General features: G+C 43.6%; 1 protein-coding gene across 6 annotated transcripts in view; it reads right to left on the minus strand.

Moving 5' to 3' along the window:
• Positions 1-13,216: 13,216 nt before the first annotated feature.
• The window catches only part of LOC121602327 (serine/threonine-protein phosphatase PP1-beta catalytic subunit), a 36,157-nt gene continuing 24,058 nt past the window's right edge, over positions 13,217-25,315 (minus strand). For 5 of the 6 annotated variants that reach the window (XM_041931120.1, XM_041931107.1, XM_041931113.1 and 2 more), the window contains exons 3-8: positions 25,114-25,194; positions 17,690-17,821; positions 17,353-17,568; positions 17,132-17,271; positions 16,471-16,809; positions 13,217-16,389 (exon numbers count right to left, since the gene is read on the minus strand). In XM_041931120.1, coding sequence (XP_041787054.1) covers positions 16,282-16,389; positions 16,471-16,809; positions 17,132-17,271; positions 17,353-17,568; positions 17,690-17,821; positions 25,114-25,194 — 1,016 coding nt within the window. In that variant the 3' untranslated portion in view covers positions 13,217-16,281. The remainder of the gene's footprint in view (positions 16,390-16,470; positions 16,810-17,131; positions 17,272-17,352; positions 17,569-17,689; positions 17,822-25,113; positions 25,195-25,315) is intronic. The other variant, XM_041931142.1, reaches the window with a different exon arrangement.

Consider the following 25,315-nt stretch of genomic DNA (forward strand, 5'->3'; position numbering starts at 1 on the left):
GAGTGCTTTGTCACGAGCTTGCAAGGTTAGCATGACAATCATGAAACACTTACTACGACAATTTTCAACCAGATGTATTGCTTTCATACTATTCATACTTATACAATGCTGGCCAAAGCGAAATTTGTAAGGCTATTCGGAAGAAAGCTGTTCTGGTCAATTTCTTCTTCTGCTTATTCAGCATAACAGCAGAAGCCCATCAATCTGCGCAGAAATGTAGTCGAACCAGGGCATGATAATCAGCATAGACAGGCTACCCATGTGGAGGATGTTATAAGGTATTTTCACATGATACAAATTATCGAAATTATCAAAGGCATTTTCCAATAATTATCTTCAAGGGTACTAACCATTTCTCACATACCCATAGGCACCACTTCTCTGCAAGACGCTACGACACCAAATCAAAAAAAAATGTACGGGTCGAAAATATCGCACTTTCAGGTCAGAATGAAATTGCTTTTTTCATTTGCATATAAATTGACGGCTTTCGGTGTATAATAGGCTCGGGAGTCGGGTAATTTTCGGAGTTTCTTTTGTGGGCCACTTTCCGTCCACGTTCCGTCACCAGGCTTCGAAGTTTGCAATATCATTGACTCTTTGCTCATTGACATATCCCTCGAAAAGGACCGAGGGCTTATAAACCGCATTGAAAACTTCATTGTTGCTGCGGTTCGATAGGCCAATGTAATAGGCAAATGACCTTTGGTTGGTAAGTACAGTTATTAGAAGAAAGGTTAATTAGCCATTATTCATTCGATCATAATATTTCCAATTATCAGTGTGTGTGATCATTAAACACGATAAAATTGCGATACCCGGAAGTGTCCTGAAAACACACAACTCGCCCAACTTTTGGCGCTTCTGCAACCAAAGCTAGACAGTTTACGGTTCATGGTGCTTTCGGCAACAATTAAACTGTCAAATCATGTACCTAAACCGCATCTGCTTCAGTTAAGCAACGCAATATTGCCGTTCAACAACGATCCCAACAATGTGCGGAAGCATTCTGCAATTACTTTCAATATTTCATTGTTCTCTGCTCGCGCTCCGGTATTTCGTGGACTCCACCGCAACTCGCGCGCGCTTTCGTACAAACACACAATCAATAATTCTCATTAGCAATAACCGTCCGTAATAGTTCTCTGCTTCGCTTCTCCGCCAACAAATTGTGCAAAAGTATGACTGAACCAGCCGGCCGTACCGGGGGTAACTGGACCCAGTGCGAAGCATAAAGTTGGACATTTAATTTACAAACTTTTGTCGGTAATTCATTTCCTGCTCCTGCGCGTCGGCAAAGAATCGTCGCGCAACGGGCGAATTCGGAGGGCTCAGGTTGCGGCCGGCGAGCTCGCAATGGGTCCTCGCTGGAAAGTTATTGTTACGGCCAGCGTGGCCATCGAACGAGATGTAAACAAGCCGTTTATAAAACTGCCAAAGTGCGTGCAGAATACGATGGAGATGCTTGAGTGTTGGTAATTTATGTTTCCTCCTGCTGGCAGTTGTCTTCGTTCTACTCCTACCAGAATGAGGAGTAAAGTGGTACGTTTTCATTAAACATTTTCAGCTAGGAAAAGAAGGTTGTAAAATGGAAGAGGGAGCTGGCTTTCCACTAATTGCCAATCGAGGGGTCGTTGATGATGCATCTCGTTCCATTTGCGGAGTCACAATCAATACATCATAAGGCGTTGATACTTGGTGCACGGATTTGGTGTGTTTGGCGAACACTGTTGGGTTGATTTCGTCTCTTTGCCATTCTTCGTAAGCAGTTCGACAGTCTGTTAACGGATCGGCACATTCCGAGTGCGGCGGTTGGATTTAATGAGATTTTGATAAGACATAAAACATTAATAAAACCCGGTCAATGCGCCGCTGTACAGGCCGGATCTATTGGAGCATCGTTCCGTTTCAGGTGACGAAACGGAAGGCACAGAAGAGAACAGTACAAAGTTGCACCGAAAAGCTCAAAGAAGCTTTGAGAAGAGGCTTAAAGTGTGTTTACTCTTTGTGATTGTCAATGGCGCATAAACAGATTGAAGAGAGGCGGAATAAAAAGTAAATAATACACTGATCCGTAGCATTGATTTGGGGACGAAGGTCATAAAGTTGCGTAAAGTTGAAGCTTCAGTTTGACACCAGTTGATGAGCAGACAGTGTTTTCAAACGAGTTTAAAAGCTTATAATGATGTTACTTTAAACCGAACATTAAAGATGTTGTAAAGGTTAGATTTACAAGAATAAAGCACGCGGAAGTGCATCAACAACTCGCAGAAACCTGTTCCTTATCGTGCTACATAATGTACAATGAAGATGTCAGTATCTGTTGCAACGAGTTAATTGATTTCCTTACACAATGCAAACGACGGAAAATAGGTAAACCCAACGTTGCTGCTGGACGCATTTAAAGTGAGTCGAGAGCCAGCATTCAAACAGAAGATAAAGAAAGCAAATGATACGATTCCGGAACTGATCCAGAACTATAGAGCTCTTCCGTACGGGAATTAAATTAGCGCTGGAAAAATGCTCCACGTCGTTCGATCGGGCTGCTCGTTCGATCGGGTACGGTGTGGAATGCGACTAATTAGAGAGGGAATTTATTCAATTAAAATCCGAACCATAAAACGAGGATTACGTGCTGCTGTACGAGGCCATTGCAGAGGTGGTTTCTATTGTGAAGTAGGAGAGCTCGAAGCCATGCAAACAATGCTAGAATGTGTTTCTATTGCAGGAAAAAGTAGAGGAAGCTGTTCTCTTTTATCGTTCTTCATCACATTCCCTGAACTGCAGTTGAATGGAACGAAAGGAAAATGCTTGAAATTGCAATTTTTCTATCATGTTGATGTGTGATATGTTTTTGAACAATTATTTCGAAGGATCAAATGGATGGAAATAATGTTTTGTTCTAGGAAATGAGTCTGAACGATTGCTTCAACACGATTGCCACCATAATCGAGTTCTACTGGAGTGCCTCTTGGCCATCGATTCTCACTGCACGACGGTGTCATTGTCAATCGTATCGGTCAACCAGCCTGTGTGAGGAAACAAGCGAGTCATGTAGCATTTTTAATCAAAAGATACTTAACGTCAGCTAGAAGCACAGGTCAAACGACCGAACAAAAGCGCAGCAGACACTTGTGGCCAACAGTCTTCAGACTAGATTGCGTCATAACGGATGATGCCCGGGACGTACATAGGGCATATGTGGAAATCGATTCACCCAATGTACCTCCAGCTGTCGCACCGATTCATTTTGTGTCTGTGAACATGAAACCAAGCTTTAACCAAGCTGACGATCGTCCCACACAAGCCATCCATCTTGAGAAACTGTGAAAGCAGTGTGAAGTCAGCTAAGGCGATTTTCGTGGAAGTTGTGTTAGTTGAACTTTAAGTGTTTGATGACAGAAAGTTGAACGGAAGTGAAATGCCCTTTTCGAACGAATAAAGTTGTCCGATGCTATGAAGTACCGATACAAGAGTTTAATGAAGTGATGCATGGCAAAACCAAACAACACTAAGGGAAAGACCAATTTTGAAATATTACAGCATCACTCTTAGTACATTATGCTCGCCGAAATTGCTGTTGGAAAGCTTATTGCAACCAATGTACTCTAATGAGCATTTCCAACTCAAGCAAAACAGCTTCTCTTCCTCCAGACGACAACTCCACAAGACGGTCATGAAGACTCAAGTCACAAGTCTGTTCAATTATAACTAAATTCAATTTACACTACCACACAACATTCACAGCTCCACCGACACGTTGGTAGAGTGTTGGTGCAAAAACTTTCCTTACAACGCCAGACCGTAGCTTAAATAATTACTAACAACTCAAGCCGCATCAAGCTGGCAAGTGGAAAAGTGCACATCCTTCGAGCCATTATCGCAAGAATAGTGTTCATGTGAGAGAGAATGAAATACGTTGGAAGAAGTACATAATCAACGGTAATTAGCATTGATTCATACTCGTGCAAATGTTGTGTTCTACAGCCTTAATTGATCAATCTTTCTTTGGACAAAGTATTGAGTGTAAAACATGAGCTTGCTATTATCATCAATACGAGTGATTAAGTTGATGAGCGCTGTGATGCAAGCTCTGGGCGTATTGTACGTGCAATATGAGACGTTCTAAGAGCATCAAAAGGCGTTCATTTCTTGTTACTTGGCCCGTATGCACTACAGAATCACCCACGTGCATGGCCACTGTGGACAGAGATCTCGACGAAAGTAGCAAACATTCGCGACCGATAGACAGAGCGACGTCTCTCCACCATCGATTTTCTCCGCTGCATGATTAATCGCTGTCAAAATTCATCACCGTGATTGTTCGCTGATTAGAGTGACACACTAGTGAAGCATGATGTTTCGGTGTAGCGTCATTGTACCATCATTCACGACAGACGACACGACCACCAGTAATCCAGTGCCGTCGGTAAAGTGATTAATTATGGCAGCATAATCATAAATTATTCGCTTTACTGGGCACCGGAACAGCTGTTGGTGGGTGTTTACTGCATGCATTGAAGGTCACTGTAGGGCTGCAAACCGTACACAGCGGGACTGTAAAACAATGTGGAGAGCGTCAGACCAACCGAACCGTCGAACAGACGACGATGGCTTATTAGCAAAAAATAAAAGAATTCAAAGAACAATCAGCTGGAAATGATGGATTTATCAAAGTAGTAGAACAATCATTACGCTTTGACGTGTCACATTTGCTGGTCAATACTCCATCTCCAAAACTAACCGTGTTCTATAGGTTGCAATACTTTCCATTAAGCAAGCATCAACACGCCAAATAGAATAAAGAAAACACTTTTGCCTCGTCCAATACTTCACTTCCATGCATAATGGAGGCCACCCTTTCCCGTCTTCGTAGTGAGATTTGGGTGTTCTTGGGTGCTCGTGGTGGCAGTGCTGGTGGCTGGGAATGTGTCAGTGTTGTTATTTTAAATTACTCGGTTCAGTTGTCACCAGCAGAGAAGCTCAGCCCCTCGAGCACTTGTACGGTTCGTGTTGTTACAGAGCTTAAAAAAGTCCCACATTGGGCCAACTCTGAAACAAAGCGTGTAGTGTTTTGTAGTGTTTTGTGGAGCGTTCGTCTCTACGTTCGCGTCGTTACATGGGACAATGCTTAGTGCGGTAGTAGTGACACGAGTAGTAGTAGAATGTACAAATTAAAATGGAAGCTTAAGAGCACAAGAAGAGCACGATGTTTCGATTGAATTACATAAACAAACAGTCAGCGGCACATGGCAGAGCTTCGTGTTTCTGGCGGCTTTTTTGCAAATCCTTATTGCATGTGGCAGTGATGGGAAAAGTCTAGCAAACTGTCCATTCAAGAATAATGCATTAGATCGGAAATTGAATAATTTCCTACACACAATAACGTTCGCGAATGTCTGTTTCGATCCGCGCTTGATTCTAATCCTGTACATCCAAGGGCACGATATTTCTCGCTCGCGGTAATCTCATCAGATGTAATCTACGTACGCCAATCCATTTGGCAAATCACCATTTAGTGGCAAATGGTTGCGAGCGTGCACCATCCACAGTGTCCGACGACTTTGAAGTGCAATTGCAGCCAGATCAAAAGTGCTCGAGAACAGCTGTCTGTATGTGTGTGGGTTTGGATGTTCGTGGTGCGATACAACAAAACGACTCGTATGCAGGATTGGAGTTTGGAGTTTGAAGTTGAGAGTTAATGGTTGGATGTGAATGTGGAATCGGTACAAATCCAGTCGATGGCATCGAGCAGTGATTTCCAATCTGTGCAAATGCATCCACCAGATGAAGAGCCGGACTCCGAGTAGTGTACTTGTTGCGTTTGGTCAAAATAGAGCTGTAGAGCAGATAGCTTCTCCTCACCTCACCGGTGCACGTTAACTTTGGATGTTGGGTTCGGTCTTTGATAAAACTAGCCATTAGAGGAGCAAGAGTCGGAGTGAAAGCAATAAAAAGGCAGTATAAATACCTGTGAAGGAGTCCAGCCACATGGCCGGCATGTGGAGCGTTGCAACCGTTTTGAATGCTAGACACAGGACTCTCGTGGAAATGGATTACAGTTCTGGTAGGGATCGGTGTTTGTGTGACAGAAATAAATAATTCAAAGTCGGATAGATCAACGCATTTCTTGGCTACACAAAACGTACAGAAGATAGTAGATTGGTTCCGATTTTGTTTGAGAGAGACATGAACTTTATGACCAAGAAACAAAACGAGGCCAAAATAATACAAGAGAATCGGCATCTCGAAGTGTATTGAGCCCCGGAATGTCACTTTGAAGAATGATGGTAATATGAAACTGTGACATTGGCATCTCCTAAGCGTACAAAACCTTTAAACGTATCATCATTACAATCTCAACGTCGCTCATATTAACATTCGGGATCATTCAGCTCTTAAATCACTCTTCGTTTTCAATTACATGCGCTCGTACCTTCACTGTTACACTGTTCCAGGCAGTAATCCCGAATGGATTTATTCGTCAAACGAAACTACATGGCACAGTAGATGGCACACGCTGTCTGTTAAACAACGCTCCTCCGCCAGCAAAGTCCAGGCCACTTCGCAATTCCACTCGGTTCGTCGTAAACGCACCATGTAAAGCGCCATAAAACGAGCTCATAAAACGCAAAAGAACAAGACAATTTGCAAGCACGCAACACCTGGGCAAAGTGATAATATATCACTTACCCGGGCTAACAACGATAAACACCGCCCCGTGTATCCTCGTCCGTGTCGCACAACAAAACTTCAACCTGAACCTCATGGCGAGAGATGGATTTTTGTACCGAAAGCATCATTGGTCCGCAAATCCGTCCCGTTTGTTGATATTTGCTCACGGTTGCAGCGAGATTATCCAAGCTGGCATTTTTGTCTCTTCTTCAGGCCGTGCGTTTGTCGTCTGTTGGGACAAGGGAAATGCAAACAGCATGAAGTGAAAAGCTCCATCCGTATCTTATTATTGTGTACGCACGCATCGCTCGGATGTATGTGTGTGAATGTATGCTCACGAGCCACGTCGGTTGCAGCAAGTATTTGCATTTTCGGCAACGCAGCATCGTGTCGTCTTTGGTGAGTTTTCGTAGCTTCTGGTGCGCCGTCTGCTCGCTCGAGGACCGTTTGGTGTTTGTCTGTGGTGGGTAAATTCTTAAGACAATAACCATCAGCTGCACTATCTCGGTGTGTGGTGGCGAGCAGATGTTTTGAGTCAAGAGAACGACCGTGAAGAAGCTGGGAATAATATTTCCTTGGGGGTTTTGGGGAGGGTGGAGGGCGAAACTAGGACGGACGGTGTTGATTATTCATAATGCAATGCAAATGATATGTGAATTATAATATTGTCTGATAAGAATGCGTTCCTCGTGCGTTTGGCGTGATTGTTTAGGTGAGGTAATGGAAGTGATAAAAAGTGTTTCACAGTTTGTATGTCGTTGGATAATCCGAAGAAGATTGTACAAGTTTTCGTACGGTTTAAAAGAACAATTGAAACAATTGCTGTAAAACTTGGTTAATCAAAACCTTCAGCAGTTTCAATTAATAACAACGCAGCTTATCTTACAAACCTTCTATGCAGCTAATCTCAAACGATGTTCCCGTATTGAGCCACTTACAGGAGCTTTCACTGGGGAGTATTAACTGGGAGCCGATAACAATGGCCAGCTTTTCTCAATTACAAAATAAGATTAGCAGGATGAGTGAGATAACGGTCCCGGGTGCTGGGTGGAATCGAGTTGAGCTAATTAAACCGAATTGTTCCAATATCGAACTCAAATCAATGAGCCACCGTAGAGGCATGGTTGTACGAGTGTAGCACCTTTAACTGGGAACTGTTCTGCTAGAATTGTAAAGGTTTAAGTGTTTAGTAAACATTAAAGCAAGACGTACCAACTTGATGTGTGTTAAGGCTTAATTCAACAATTGTACAAATTAAATGGCAGAAAAAGGATCGTTTTAATGCATCAGAAAGCCATTTATTAAGCTTAGTACTTCTCACAGAACTTCATAATAGGCAAAGAGATGTAGCAGAAATACGATAGGCCAGGTCGATAGAAAACGGCTACAAGAAAAATGATAGACCCGCAAAGAATGTTCCCTCTCATTTGAAAACGAGTTATAGTTTTCCATTTCCCCAGAAAATAGACACTCGATTACAGTTCCTTTCCAGTTTCCTTTGTGCTATGCTGATGGTTTATTGCTGCCTGTGGTTGGGGTGAGACACTTTCCATATCCTTTAGAAGAATATAAAAAGAATGGCGGAGAATAGATCTTTTCTCTCGTGATACACCATGCAAGCTCGTACAGCAACATTTCAACGACGCTTCCACACCTCAAGGGGAACATCATTTTCCTATTGTCAAGAGAGCGCGCGCGCTTGCTGCAGATGGCATTTGTTGCAGCAATACATTTGTTATTCATACCATCGATCCGGCGGAAAGGTAACAACAGTGCCCGTTTGAAGTGGGTTCAATTTGTAACATCGCTTCGTTTGAATGCATTGTTCTGCAATGCAAAGTGACAACACGCTCCGTTTCAGTGCTTCTCGGGTGCATTTATGGGCAGTGTGTGTGTATGTGTGTGCGTGTGTACACGATGTCAAGTTTAAATGCATTTTGCAGGGACGGGTTTTTGGAAAGCAAGCAAAAGAACATTCCCGGTTTGAAGTGTTTTGGAAATTGCGTTGCGCAAATGAGCATCTTCACTGGTCTGTCTTTCTAATGCACTTTATAAACACCTCTCAACCGATGCGCACTCACACGGGCTTGCCCACGTGCAGCAACCCTCCCAACAACAAACAGTAAAAAACAAATACATGGCAAAACTTGCAATAAACTTTCGCCAATGCAACGCGTGAAGGCTAATGGATGCTGCACATTTATCAGTCGTACACCATCGAAGAGGAATCGCTCAGGGCATGATGTTACTTGGCTCCAGTTTGGAAACCATAAATCTGTGCCGTCACCCGCTGTCACCCCGCTTCCGGACCGGTAGATAGTCCTCAGCGTGAAGTGGCCACTTTCGAGAAGTGTACCGCACGTGAATACAACACACACACACACACACATACATCTCCACATGGACACGCCTGCTTGACAGAGCGCGACCGAGAATGGGACGAGGGGAGCTCGCACGCCATAACCATACCTTACCCCACCCTCTGCCCCATTAAAACAGGCTAGAGAGAGAAAGAAAGACAGAAAGAGACACACAAACAAAGCGCATCGTGTGTCAAGACAAACCCGGAAACCGGGACGAACCCTTGTTCTTGGTTGTTCGCTATCCGGACAGTTGCCCCCACCGTGCACAGTGCACCGGGGGGGGGGGGGGGAGGGGGACTGCCGCCAGCAATCGAAAACACACACGAACAACGAACGCTGCTCCTGATGCTGACAGAGTGATGATGTATTGGAGTGCCCCCTTTTCGTAAATAAAACATATAACCGCTAGTGGTTGAGTAGTTGGGATTAGAAAGTAAACTTTTCCCGGCTTTCCAATGCCAGTCGGAAGGGTTTGAGCCTGTGTTTCCTTGTAGTCTTTTTTTTTTTCTTAGTTTCCGTATCCGTTTGGAGCACCGTTTTTTCGTCGGGAAATCCATTTAGAGAAACAATCATTTATCCGCACGAAGTGCTTCGTGTGTCGGCGGCCGACTCTAGCTGATGGATCGTTTTAACGCGACTTTAAAGTTGTAATCGTTATCAGGGGTAAACAAAACAAAAGGGGTAGGCGGGGGTAAAGCCTTTTTAGGGGGAAAAAACTCTCGACGCATTTGATCGAAAAGTGTCCCTTTTTTTCAATGGTTGAAGTTGTACAAATCCTACGTTTGAAACTATGGAAATAATTTATCACTAGCAGCATTGTTTGCAGGGACGCGACAAAGAAGATTCTGTCGGAATGCTCCCAAAACTTTGCTCAATTATTTACACAAACCTTCAGCCCTCCTTCACTTTACCCTGCTCACTCAACACTCGAGCGCCTGACAGCGATGACATGGAGAAGTTTTCGCTTCTTTTTCGCGGTAATTATACGGGGCTCTTTTTCATTTCACTTTCTTATCTTTCACCCCAATCGAACAGCAATGCACGGAGGATCTTGATTTTACGGAAACCGAAAAGGCAAAAAGAAATTAACACCTTTTCTTGTTTGTGTTCCGCAACAAGGACAAGGAAGATGATCACAAGGACAAGGAAGCTGATCACAAGGGCAAAGAAACGTCACTGGGAGCTTGAGCCGATCCCCATCCCTGCCAAAGGATTAGGAGAGACGTTCGCCTTTCTTTGGCGTAGCTTTGATGAGGATCGTTTTCTGATTGTGGAGGATTAGCGATTGGTGAAGAAGGCTTAAGGAGACAACTAAGTGCGGAACAGATGTTGTGTTGTGTATGAGTGGTGTAACTATAGTTAAATCAAGCTGAGAGTTAAAGGAAACCAACATCAATAGAAGGCAGATTAAGTATGGGAATAGTATTCCATTTCGAAGGTAACATTTCAAAGCCACTAACATTTTCTTCAATTACCATTTTACATTTACTTCAAATACCATTTTATTTTACCTAAATACAGATGGCAATATATTTCAACCACATATTACAATAATATTATAAAAGCATAATAAAAAGAGCAAAACTCACCGCTCGTAGTTTTGTTGATTGCGGTACTCAGTGGAGACGCATGGTGGAAAATCTCTAAAAACAAAAATGAAAGAAAACATAAACAAACCGGTATAAATATAAAAGATAAGTTTAAAAAACCATATATATACCATAAGTATTGCCAATTTGTTTACTATTTTTTAAATATCGTAGAAACAAGTACATAAAATCATCAAAAATGTATCCTCTGTATCTAATCGCAATTAAAGTTTAGATTTGAGCTAATTTATATAAGTGAATAAAATTAAACAATCAGTCCTAAATTACTGTAAACATAAATAAATAATGAATTAAGTAAATAAAGCTGATTGCAATAGCTACACTACATAAAAATAACGAATAAAATAAGAAATCCTTTTCAAATCTAATGGAGGTTTTAAAACACACAAAAACATAATGCAAAAACTAACAAAACATACGTAACCTTTTTTTCAATCGCATGAAAATCGTGGCTGGCACCATCCCACCATCATTTATTGTACGTTCACCTGGCGCACGGATGAACAACGAAAACAACCACACGCCCGTTGATTGAAGCGCTCATTACGGTTGGTAATTGCAAATAAATTACTGCTGATTGCGGTACGAGCAAGCTAAAGTGCAATAAAATTATTTCACCTTTTTTTTTTCTTCTTTTGTTGGCCATTGACAACTAATGAATGACGAAGCCAAACTAACTAGTTCAGAAAAAGAGCGACCGGCACACCTTCTTCCCGGCCTGTGCGATTGCATTCCATTTTGCATACCAAAGTCTGCCACCGACGATGACGACGACAAAGCAGCGGGGGATTCCATTTCCATTCCAGTGTGTTGAGTCCCTTGTCACGCAACTGTCACTACCAGCCGATATTGACGCTGACGGTTCTGGAGAAAGACGCTTGCCGGCGGCGACTAGCGGCAGCAGCACGGAGAAGAGGCTTGTATACGCGCAGGGCGGAGAGAGTTGGCGTTTTTTTTTCATCGAGTTCGCGTTGCGTTTCGAATTATTTTAAGTCAAAAACACTTGCCAGCGGGTTGACTACGGCGTGTCGCTCGGTACTGGTGACGCGCTTGAGCCAGACGTGACTTGTGCTTTAATATTCAAAAAATGGAGAATACATTTACCATCGTCGTCTTCTAAAGTTGACAACTCCAGTAGCATAAGGGACATCGCTCTTGGTGGGATGTGGCTTGTTTCTTTCCACCGTGCTTGTGACACACGAAGGACCAGTCCAACCGGTCAGCTGCACATACATTTTCAATATTAATAATGATCCTTTATTCATTACATTGCTCTTCTTTCCAACATAATTTGCCCGGATGCTGCGCTGCGTCCATCCACAGGGTACGGCCCTCTTTTTTTCTCTGCCAGCAAGCGTGATAGCACGACTGTCTGACGGCCGCCCGTGTCCAGTATGCTGCTGCCGAATTATGTTAATTATAATAAGTTACTTGTTTTACTGCTTGCCTGCTTACTAATTTATATGCCTCCCCTTACTCTTGCTCGACTTGAATGCAACCTAACCGTTACGCATCTCATACGTGTATTAGCTGCTTGCCTGCTGTTACACGAGTTACTTAAAGAAGATGATTTAAGCATAAGAACAAAACAACATAAAAAGACACTCCTTTCCTGCAACTAGAAAACGGAAATAGAAGCGCTCGCGTAGGGCAAACGATCGAGATATAAATCAAGATCGAGCTGAATTGCACTCAGCATCAACAACACAAAGGATAGTTTCTCTGCTACACACTTGTTGTTACACCTGTTCCTGTTTATGTCTCTCGTGACGATTGATAGAATGTAAAAATGGTGTTTGTAAAAGCCTTCCAAACGGTGACGTGTATAAATGGTTCAGTTTCATGGGTGAGACAAGCGAGCGAGCGTACCGTTCACAAAACGGGAGACAATTAATGGACTTTCTAGTGTGCACACTAGGGTATAGATAGCTGGTTCGGCTTTGGTACCAGTGGAAACACACGCAATGAGCAGTGGAGGATAAGGAACGCCATAGCTCCCCACTGCCATACCGTTTTAGTACATTTGGTTTTTTCCTATTCTTTTCCACTGTATATGTGCTTCGTTCACAGCCAGAGAAACGGGTAGAGCCATGTTTGTTTGCGAATGATTCCATACGATAGGAGAAAGGTGTACCGTTCACCACTACAAATCGAGGTACAACGGTGCATGGGTGCTAGTTAATTGCAGCAAAAAAAACATAGAAAAGAAAGACTGCTTTTGCGTCCGACAAAATGGCGCAGAAATGACGCATTTCTGCCAAATCCAAACGGTAATATGCAAATTAAACAGCTCCGTCCAGCAACTCTATTACCCCACAACGGCATACTATCCTGATTGGATTTCCTGGTGGTTTACGAGCTTTAAATTGAATATTCACCTTACTGCAATACCATCAAAAACTCAAGACAGTTGGTCATCTTCTCTGGAACAGTAGAGTAAGCTTTCAAACAAAACATACTTTCATTTTTCCTATTTCTTTCCCGTTGTTCTCAGTTTTGCCAAGACAAATACGTCATCATCATAGCAACTAAATTTTAAATTCATCTTTGGAACGGAAAATAGCTCTAAACGGGGTTAAAATAATCCATTTTACTTCATTGCATTTCATCACTGTTGTATACTCGTGCACTTCCCTTTGGTGGTGTGTGTAAATGCATGCACAGTTGTGTTTGCTGCCAATGCTGCGCGCATGTTGAAAAAACAAAACGATTCCTTTCGCCAAACGAGCAGCTGGAGTTAAAGCATTTTTTGTTAAGATGAAGTTCTAAAGTTTGCATTTGAATAGTTATTGGGGGGGGGGGGATTTACAGTGCTTTTATAAATCATGCATTGCCATCTCTAGTATGAATACTTTCTCAACGCACGCACACACACACGCATAAACAAGCTTATTTGCAGGGGCAAAATTATTTACTTGACCGATGCTTTCCTTACACCTTTGATAGGGGTCATCATATCGGTCTCATGTTTGATGATCTTTCTTTTCTTTTTCTTACTAATCTCTTCACAGTGCGCGTACCATCTCCCCCACGCCGCTGATTTGGGTGGAACATATATTTCTACTTAGTTTCCAGAAGGCAATAAAACGATCAACCGAAAATAATCGGAAAATCTCTCTCTATCTCTTTTTCGCTCTCTCTTCTATTTCTCTCATATGTTATGTACGGCATTGCCGTATTCCATCTTCGCGTATTGAGTAATGTGTGTATGGGTGTGTGTATAGGTATGCATATGTATATCTACATTTATATATATAATTCTCTCATACGCGCACGCACATATTCCAGAGTGCAGTTCAGAAGTTTGTTTTTGCATTTTGCACATTATTTTCGCCCATGTACTACCATTATGTCCTACCAGCATACCAATAATGGAGACTATCCGCGTTAATTTTTTCTTCTTCTCTCGCTCTGCTGTCTCACTTCGAGCACTCTCTCTCTCTCTCTGCGTATCTATGCTATGTATGGGAATCGATTTCATTTCCAATTTTGGAACTGATTTCCAATCATATTTTGCGCTCACAATGTTGAATGATAACATTATATACGCTACCACTGAATATGTTATGCATGATTTGTTTCCGTACGCGTGGTTTCGAGACTATAAATACAGATGCTTTACATATCATCTCCTGCCCTTTCCCTGCACTTCGAGTTCATAAATAATAGTACAGAATACAACCTTCACGCAGCTGTGGCTGGAAAGTGTGTGCACTCTTCAGATAGACACATGAGTGGCTCTAACACTATGACCGTGGTTGGTTAGTTTGTCCCTACGAGCAGGTGTGCTTTCACTCTTTGCAATCACTCGCAATGCTGTTTTTGCTGTTTTTTTTTTTGTTGCTGTTGTTGTTGTTCTTGTTGTGCTGGCACTACAGCTGTGGCTCAGCATGTATTCATGCAATCTGTTTCGTTTAGTGTATTCACGATCTCTCTATCTCTTCTGGTATCGAGAACAGAGTTGCTGGTACGATCAAGAGTTTCCATATTTCCTTGCCACACATTTTACACTTGCATGCCTTTCCTATTTCTTCTAACCCTGTGTGTGCCACTTTGGCATATTACATTTGTCGGCTTAATTCACATATTTTGCCCTAGCAATCTACTATTGCTATCGCTTTAATAAGCTTGTTGTATCATCTCTCATTACTTTAGTGTTCTTTTCGCCCCATACTGCACACAAAACACGCCCACAGTGTGCAAACAGCTTCCGGCCTTACCGATGATGGTGCGCTGTTGTGTGTTTATTTGTTAACAATATCATGCGATAAAAACTACGTTATTATGTTTCTTTGCTCCGCATCATCATTCCTTGTGTTCATTAACCTCAACAGGCTTATTGTATCTGGTTTTTGTTTTATCTCCCTCTCTCTCTCTCTCTCATTCCCTTTTGAATTCTCTCACATTCTCACTCGCTTCCTATATACCGCGACACAGGGCGATAGTCATCGTCGTCTTCTGCCAACCGCATCGTTTGCCATTTGCCACACATTCTCGACCGACTTTCTTTTCGGAACAGTTTACGCCTCACTCCCGCAGAATGTGTACACCGGGGGGAGAGGGTTATTGCTTCCATACACCCACAACAGAAGAATTGTTTTAAGTAGCTTAGGCGGACTGCACCTTGTATCGATCAAAGTGCTACGCCCTTAGCTGCCAAAGGAATTTTGCCGTGAGCCTGCCGAGGCACCGAAGGTGCGCAGAATAGGCACAGTCGAAACCACTGCCGGGCTATTACTGCCAGTAGCAACGGCGATGGTCGATGCGGTCGAATATCCATGGACCGGCACTGACCGTTCCCTGGCTAACGCGCCACTACTAATAACACTACTGCTACCACCTGCTGAATGCTGAACCCCGGCAGCAACCCAAATAGGGGTAGGCTTTGGTAGTGAAACCGCCGGCGGATAGGCAGGTAACTGTCTACTAGCACCCGATGATCCACTCGGTATCGCATGCGCTCCAGAGGAATGCAACAGGCTAGTAGTGGTGGTCACCGTTGCTGTGGGCGGTGGGGAAAAGCAGGAACGGTCCGTGCCGTGCGACAGATCCTGCTGATACTGTGGGACGGGCTGGTGTAAGTGAAGCGCTTGCATTTGCATTACTGGTACCGTTTGTAACGACGGTGGAGGTGGTGGGGAAGGTAAGGAACAATCTTTCTCCTCCTCCTCCTCCGCGGCTTTCAAGCACCGCTCAGTCAGTGAAGCATTCGGACGAAGGGACGAGGGCGTAGCAGGCCGTAAATGCGACGAAGCCGTACCGCCATCGATACTTGGCAAAGATTCGTCAGAAAATACTATTGCTTTTATTGGGACATGTTTCAGCGACATCGAAGACGATGGTACACCAGCGCCGGACGATGCTGATGCAGCGCCCGTAGATGATGATGTTGCTGCTGATGCCGTATTGCCGTTCACTGTGTTAACTCGATCGTGGTCCTGGCAGTGCGCCAGATGCTCGGCCGCAGGATCGTACGGTACGGAGGTCCCGGTAAGCATTTCATCGTTACAAACGGCAATGGTAGAATCGTTAGTGGCATTGGTAGCAGTGTTTGCGGACGAACTGGCCGCCTGCGATGACTTCTTCTTGCTGCTGCGTCTCGTCAGGTAGCGGTTGAGAAGGGAGAGAAATTATTATTTCCGTTTATTGGTTGGATTCTGATTGCGCTGGGGCGTCTGCGGTCGCTGGTTGTTAGTACCGCTGTACTGATATTTAGCCTTCTTTTCCGACGGCTTCAAAATCTGCAAACATGAATAATAATGCATATTAGTACATGGTTCCACCGAGTGCCCTCAAATGTACGCAGCGCGTAGTACACGTACCTGAAACGAACACATTAAATTTGCATCAACCGACATCATGCCGCCGGCATTGTCAAATTCACCACAGTAGTTCGGTGCAGAGAACAGCGTCACCAGCGATCGCCGGGCAAAGAACTCATACCCGTCCTCCACGACCTGATGCGCCCGGCAGATGAGATCCAGCTCATGGATTAGCAGAAACTTTGCCACGATATCTACGCCGAACGTGAAGCTAACGCCACGATCGTTCTCTCCCCATCCTTTCACATCTTTGTCCGGATCGCTCCACAGCAGATCGCACAGTAGGCCCGTATCGGGAACATCTGTTGGTCGCATGATGCGTTTGATTTGTTCCATATGCTACAGACGAACACAATAAACCACCCTTGTTAGTAGCCTCGAAACATTACAGGATTTTCCAGGGGTTCTCATAATTGTGGGACATTTCTTTGACTCTTTCTTATGGGAAGTGAACTTTCAATTTGTAAATTGGACTCTATAGCACCCTTCTTGAATAGGTTGCTTGGAAATTCCTATTGGATTTGTCCAACAAGGGTGCTATAGAGTCCAATTCTCATTACATTAAGTTCATTTCCCTTAAGGAAGACTCAATAAAGTGTCCCACAGCTATGATAATTCCTGGAAAACCCTGTATTCATCAACTAAAACCAAAAGCTCTTACGTTCAAATCCGGACTTAAACCTCCGTGACAGCAGAAGATTTTCTCATCAATGATGGCTGCGATCGGCAGGCAATTGAAACAGTCCGTGAATGTTTTCCACAGCTTCACATTGTACCGCCGCTTGCACTCATCGTAGAAACCTGCATTTAAGTGGAAAAGCATTAAATAATCTCTACCCGTTCGTGAGCAATCGTGACCACCTCTCCCCTTCGCTTTCTCACCATATATCCTATTAATACTGGCACACTCGTGATTTCCGCGCAGCAGGAAAAAGTTTTCCGGATACTTGATTTTGTACGCTAACAGGAGACAGATCGTTTCCAGCGACTGCTTGCCTCGGTCCACGTAATCTCCCAAGAATAAATAATTGGCCTCCGGGGGGAATCCACCGTACTCGAACAGTCGCAGCAAGTCTGTGTACTGGCCGTGTATATCACCTGCAAAGGAGGGCAAGCAAAGAGCAGAACAGGTTCATGAGCAACCAGATTTTTTTTTTTTGCATAACAACAATACCACATCATTAAGCACCCCACTGGCAGTGAATCGCACACTACTTACCACAAATTTTAAGTGGAGCCTCCAGTTCCAACAGGATTGGTTGTTGTAGGAAAATTTCACGAGATTTTAAGCATAGCGCACGAATTTCTTCCTCTGGCATAGGTACCGATTTTCCTGGACGACATCCCCGAACTGCGGTGAAAGGAAGCAATTTAAAATTCAAAATAAAAAAAGATGTATTAACAATAATTTAACTGTGCTATGCTCAACTGCGTCACAGCGGTGAATGGCTAACAGAAACAGAATACCCATACGCTGAAATCATATAAATTCAGCAGATGGATTAGACCTAATTTGGCTGCCGCTATTTATAGTTATATTTCCCCGGAAGTCATATAATTCGTGCTTTCCCTTTTGCACAGCGCGTAAAACGAATTGTTCAAATGCGGCTTTAATTAAATTATCCACTTTGCACAAGTGGAACCACCGTCCAGTGAAAAGAAGAACAGCAAAGCAGGAAAAAAATAACAGTTTTCTTACGAACCAATAATGCGTGTTGTATAACCAGTGCATAAAAGGTCGAAAGGTATTGTAAGGTTGCAATAGATGCATTCATAATATGCCTTTTTGTTTTCAACGCAACATATTATTCTATGTTAAAACATACGTCGACACGTCGTTGACATGCCTAATTTCATTCCAGTTTCCAATTTAATCAAATAATTTGAAGCATGAATCAAGAGACTATTAACTAACAACTGTTCTATCTGGTCGATTTAAGCTAGAGCTATTTTCAACACATACATGAATATCGATGTTTTACTCAGACCATTAGAACAGCTTGAACTGTTAAAATAAATACTCGATAAAATAAAAGTTCCCTAAACTTTAATAAGTAAATCAAATATATTTATATTTATGTGATCGTATGGCAAAAGAGAAAAAAAAATTGCACTGCCAATACTATGAGAATGAGAGCTTTCTAAATTATAGCTGCGGAGATCAATGCCTTGCCACAAGGCACGAATGCAGTAATAGCAACAAGCGCTAGGCGACTTCGTATTCCCTTTCCGAACGATCGCTGTGTGCGGAGGAGGAGCTAATCAAACCGAAACGATGTATTCATTCGCGAAACAAGCCGCCACAAAATTACTTTTCCGCCCAGCCAGCTCTCTGCTAAACAATGATTTGGGGCGAGGATTTCATGCCCATTTCCAGAGAAAATTCTAGTTCCACGGGGTGTAAAATTTGCCGCACGTCAGGGAACTACATCGGGAGTACAGCGTTTGCGGGCGGGCGCTGACAATGGGCGGACGATTTTAATTGCACCTAATTTACGATCAACGAACAAACCCGGTTGCAATCGGAACGAGAGAAAAAAACACACACACACAGCAAAACGTGACCAAAAAGGAGGTAACAACACCCACTCCGCGTGACGGTGGCCGGGGGTTGCACACACCCGATTGTATTGGATGAAGCTGGGTCCCCCCACCATCACTGGGTTCCCCTCTCAAGGGTGTTATTATAATGGTGACGTCGCTGTTCGTCGACAATAATCACCGAGGGGGGGGGGGGGGAGTGGCCAGCCAGAGGGAGTAGGTAGAGTTCGGGCCGTTTAAATCGTCATCGGCAGCATCGCGTGAGCTTAATCGAATGCAATTGATGTACGAATTAATAGCAGCCGTCAGCCGGTAACAATAGCGGCAGCACGCGTGCAGTGATGTTGGTTGGGTAGTAGTGTTGGTAAAGTAGTACACGTTCGCTAGGAATTAGATGCGCTAGTACCCGGTACTACGGATATAACATCAATCGTACCCGGTTCGGCTGCTACGCCCCACAATTACACCTTTTGCGCCTCTACATTCTTCGCACAGCACAGCAAACCCCGGCAGCACTGATTCGATGGGTTGAGCAAATTATAGCTTTGGAACCACGTACCAGATGCAAAATACACGCCATGCGTCTAAACTGCTCTAGTATCACGCAATACTTTCGTTTATACTTCAAATCGACATCGAACTCCCCACACGGAAATTTAGTTCCTTCTCAGAGCTATGGGTATCTTATTAGACCTTGTTCATTTTGCAACCGAAACAGTTTAATTTAACCATGACTCTTTGTCGTTCTTACATAAACAGATATTTCTTCTTCTTTCCCTGCTCACGTTACCTCTGCCGATTGAAATCACGCATTATCACACTTAATAGCAAAGCTTAAAGCCAATCCCACCGCCACAAAGTTAGTAAGGGCAATGACGTCCGGACTTGACACGATGGGACAAAACGAATGCATTCGCCGCATGCGACAATCATTGCAACGGCCATGTGTATCGCTCGTGATTCGCATCTCATCCCGTCGACAACTGGCACCGATGTTATCACGGTGCAATAGTTGCTGCTCGTTGTTGAAATATAATCCCCTCGCCGGGAGCAAAAATGCCACAACCTTTCAATACCGTCCACGGGGAGCAGAGCTTGCCATAGAGTGAACCATAGCAAAACAAGGTAAATAAACAATCGAGTTGTTCTAAATCGCCCAACCGTAACGCTCCTCCAACTTCGCGCGAACATACACACACGCGGAGGAACACACCAACAACACTCGCTACCGGTGTCCGGTGGCAGTAGAATCGTTGGCCATGAACTTTACGCGAGATGTGGGAGAAAAAGGCGGAGAGCTACCCCTCTCCCCACGTTATCTGAAGTGCTCGGTTCCGCGCCATATTCGTCCGGTAACCACCCTCCATCCATCCATGCGCGGCATTTTGCATGCAAGCTTTATAGCTGGAAGGTAGCAAAAGGCGGCAGTAGATCGTAATTCGTCCAGACACCATCACCAAAAGCACCGACGCAGCAGCCATGCACCGATGACGCGCATTCTCAGCCCTGATGACAGTTTTGCGTAACGATTTGAATTGTGTGCAAATCCACAAACCGCTCATAGTGTGCACATAATGTGTGCGGGAATGAACGAAGACACTCAAGTCGCATCCCTTACCCAGACGTCATGCTTCAGAGTCCCATGGAATCGTATTGGAATGTTCCAACCAGTACAATGAATGGTTTCTGCTCTTGACTGAGACTGGCATTCTAAATGATAAGTAAACAAATAAATACTAAATATAAAACAAATTATGATTCAAAATTTCCTAGAGATTCCTAGAAGTACCGAACGTAACATCAACTTTGCAGGAGAACGTCGCGTTCCATGGTTAGCTCACGACACCTTTTTTACGTAACAACATTGCAATCACTGACCCACAGACACACACACACACTCATTCAATTACACAACTATTACTGTACCAGATAAATCCCTAGTGTGCAAATATACTGACCTGAAACGAAAATATAGAAAAAAGAGGAAAAGAAACACAAATACATTAGTGACGCACTTTTTACAACACTGATTTTAATTAAAGAAACTACACAAAATATAATGCACATTTATGTTATCCTATCTGCAGAGCATAAAACATCGGTAATAATCATTCAAACACACTATATGCTTTACAGACTACGACTAGTGGAGGCTAGAGGAGCGGGAGCTTAGATTACATTGGACAACAAAATAAAACCCTTTCTAAAAGGCTTAGATAACAACAACTTTAGGGGTGAGCAGGGGTTTAGCGGACATGTAGTAGAAGGAAACGTAAAGTGGTGTAGAGAGCGAGCGAGACAGAACTTTCCGATCAAAATAGATACACATTCGAGCCACAATGCCACCTAAGTTCAAGCATGCTAAAGATTAACTCGCAGATTTAAAAAAAATACAGCAAACACAAAACGACAACACTTCATACAAGCAAGAGAGGGGAACTGTTCGGAGATATATTTGTTTGCTGTTTACAATGTCCTTTAAATAATTTAAATAATTGTACTTCCACGCGGTCCACAGCCCAGCTTACGGCTAACACGATCAATCAAGTAAGCAGAAGTACGTTCTCCATTGTTGCCTACCACTTTTATATAGAACACAAGACAGATTGCTTGAAATTACACCCTTTCCACCATTCGCTTTAAGCCTTAATTTGGTGAACGCAACGAAACCCACCAGAAACAATCAACCGCTGAGCTCCACCAACATAAAGTACGGTAGACGATAAACGATCCGGACGGTTTCAAGTAATAACCCGCTCCCTCCCTCGACCATGGTTTAGTGGTTGTGTGGAAGCAGCGCGTAACAGCTCTGCCATACTGGAAGTTTAATTGTATCATCAAATATTAATCGTTTGATTAGTATGTAGCAGTCCTAAGTGTGAGGTTTATAAGCAGCATAGATAAAAGCGCAACCACTAATCACATTTCTGGCGTACCAAAAAAGCACACACGCCCTCTTGCTGTGAAAACCCACATTATTACAAGAATACAAATTTGGACTGCCTTTCGGAAAACAGAATCTTTTCCAACAAACGCTTATTCATATACTATTTCCACTGCTTCTTGTTGCCCCATTTGCTTCTGTCCTGCTCACGCCAGCAAAGACGTTGAGCGTGCGCAGATGGAGACGCCCGGTGAATGTTATCGTTGTGCCTTTTTTGGTTATGCTTAGCTTTAAGGCAATGGAAGGTCATTTGGATACTGGCAACACCTACCCGCATATACGTGCGGTCGGCAGCAAAGTTATGAACCACAATCGGTTGAAGATTTTCCGCCACACTGCAATCAATCATCAACCGCTCAAACCTACGTAAAAGAGCATCAAGCAACAAAGCTAGGCGCTGGGTTGCTCTCACACGCTGATCCATCACCGTCCGACACCGTCATTTGAATGGGACGTGCGATAAGAAAGGATCGCAAACCCGAACCGACCAAGCAACCAGCAGCACACACCTACACACGCCCAAAAGGATGGTGTTGGGTGGCTGAGCGAACCCGAATAGATAAACTAGGCGTGAGAGGGTGATACTTTCCATTCTCTTTAGGATGCGTGACAGGTAAATCAATCCATCCATCCACCAAACACAATTATCGTTTCGTACAATAAACACGAAAGGTTCGTAGAATCGTTGCATTCAGCAGCTATCGATGGATAATTCAAACAAAATTATAGACACAACCAAACAACCACATCCGGGACGGGTAGGAATGCGCGGCTCTTGACATAGCTTATCCTGTGTGAAAGTTTACGCAACATGACGGGGCGAGAGGCTGTTATCTTGCCAGTCGTAAGGCTAATAGATAGTGACGCATGTAGCGGAACAATTAGACCTCTGGTTCGTGCGAAGCATGTAGACTCGCTACTGCAATTAAAACATGCTAACTAACGCTTAGGGGAGTATCAAGCAAATCCCATAGATATTTTAAAATAATACAGAGATTTTTTTGGTAAAACATCGATTTGCAAATCCCATTCCATTCCTACAAACTATTTAAGAAAATAAATCATCTTAACAAATTGCCCAACTCATTCATGATAGAACTCAACGAGAGACTATCTTTTTATATACCTGTCATTACCCAGCAGAAAGATTTCACTAAACGTAGTTTTATACCTATACAGTTTCCTTCAGTTCCCAGCCTCGAACCACAAAAGCCTTAGTGTAGAGATTAAGATTGATTGCGATGAAAGTTACCATTGATGTATCCTACAGTACCCGCATTATTTACTCACTTCAATGCCTTCGACAGCCGACGACATCCCCCTGTACTGGGGCCAGTGGTAACGGCCATGGAGCACATTTATCTAGCCAAACGATCATCCAATTAAGTCATAAACGATAGCAACAACAATAATAATCGCAATAAAATATGCCCAAGCCGAGCAATATAACCCTTCAAGCGCACGCCACGCCGCGTTGCCTTCGCCAATCCATCCATGATAATGACATTGACAGCTAAATCTGCAACAACCAGCACACAACAACGAAGCAACGCACGTTCGTCGCCGGTGCTGCATGCGGCACACCACAGAAAGTTCACCCGACCGCGAACGGACCGAATAAACAATGCTGCTGGTGGGTAGTGGCTGTCTCTACACCGACCATCATTCGCCGCCGCCGCTCACTTTGTTTTCCAATCCCATCCCTAACGCAGCACCACGCCGGCCGGGGCACGTGTGAGTAATGGACATACACTGCAGTGTCCGGACGGCAACACACCAGAGTCGGCAGCTGAACGAACGCGGCTCCAGTTCGTCTTGGAGATGGTACGCTGCCACGGATTCGCTCAAGGACTCTAGTGTCCGTGCACACGGCGGAGGGTTGGATATTTGCATATCCAACGAACGAGGGGAGAAGCAATGTGGATCCGCCGCGTGTGCACGAACGAGCGAGATGCGCCAGTTTTCGCGAATTCATTCATGCATATGTAACAGGTTGTTGTTGCTGCTTGTTACCGATGTGTTCATCAGCCACGGATTGTGCAAAACAAAACCTTTATCGCCGTTTCGACGAGCTGACATTTCCTTATGATATTTCATCATTGAAAAATACATGCGCTACTTTCGCCTTCCCGCCATTTAGGACAAGTGTCAAGAGCTAAAAAATCCACGAGATCAAAAATGCAATCAAAAGTTTGATCACACAACACTCGCGCTGTAGGACCTTCACTACACAACATTATTTTTGCATGTCGAACTGGATAGATAAAACACCTTACCTTTGCTTCGTATCGTAGAACATTAGTTTATTCTACCGGTACATATATGTAGGTTAAATTAAACCATCAATTGGAAAGGCCGTCGACGATAGTTAGTTTAGCTAATATGTTCACCGTAGTGACTTTTCACAATAATCAAACCAGCTAGCAACTGTAATCTACAAAACTGACAACTAAAACAACAACACAACTGCAGGCAAATAAAGTCTAATTAGAGCACAGAATCGCCGGGTGTACCAGTAAGAAAACAGGAAAAAATAAAATAGATAAAAAATAGAACATACAAAAACAAACAACACAGCACGAAAGTATAGCTTTCTTCATTACAATACAACGGTTACGGGAAAACTAACAGACAGAGCGAGCGAGAGAGATAGAGAGAGTGAGAAAGAGTGAGTGAGTGAGAGAGAGAGAGAAAAAAAAGAGAGAGAGAGAGAGAGAGAGAGAGAGAGAGAGAGAGAGAGAGAGAGAGAGAGCACATGTCAGCAAATGCAGCAAAGAAACAGTCTAAAGACACTTTTTAACACAAGAAAAACTGTAACAAACTCCTACAAAACGCTTTGCACGGTCGGAAAAGTACGGGACAGATCAACAAAACTAGACGTGAGTATTGGGAGAAGGGATTGTAAAATTTAAACAAACCAAAAGGATATTAACCCTAATCGACACAGGATGTTAAGTGAAAACCAACACAACCATTCAACACGATCAACTAATCATACGAAATCAAACCAAAAACTACTACACGAACGAATGCAACGAACATAACACTTCGCAAACGACGCAAACTGCGAAACTAGGCAAACAGAAACAAAGGAATGTGTTGTTTGTTTGTTTGTTTTTTTTTTATCATTCCATCCGTAGTAATTGCTCTATATGTACCCATGAAATCGTGGGAGAATATCTCTTTCAGTTTGCCCTTTTTCCGGGACTCTTGTGCCTGCTGCTGCTGCAGTTTGTGGGCTGCCGGCGGGTGAGGTGGAGGATGTGTGTGCGCGTTGTTTGTTGCATATACGCGAGACATAAACGATGAAAGGTGGTGGTGTGAGCCGGCACACAACGCGGGAATCGATATGCAGCACAC

This window comes from Anopheles merus, chromosome 2R, assembly GCF_017562075.2.
Source record: "Anopheles merus strain MAF chromosome 2R, AmerM5.1, whole genome shotgun sequence".
NCBI classification, from domain to species: Eukaryota; Metazoa; Arthropoda; class Insecta; order Diptera; family Culicidae; genus Anopheles; species Anopheles merus.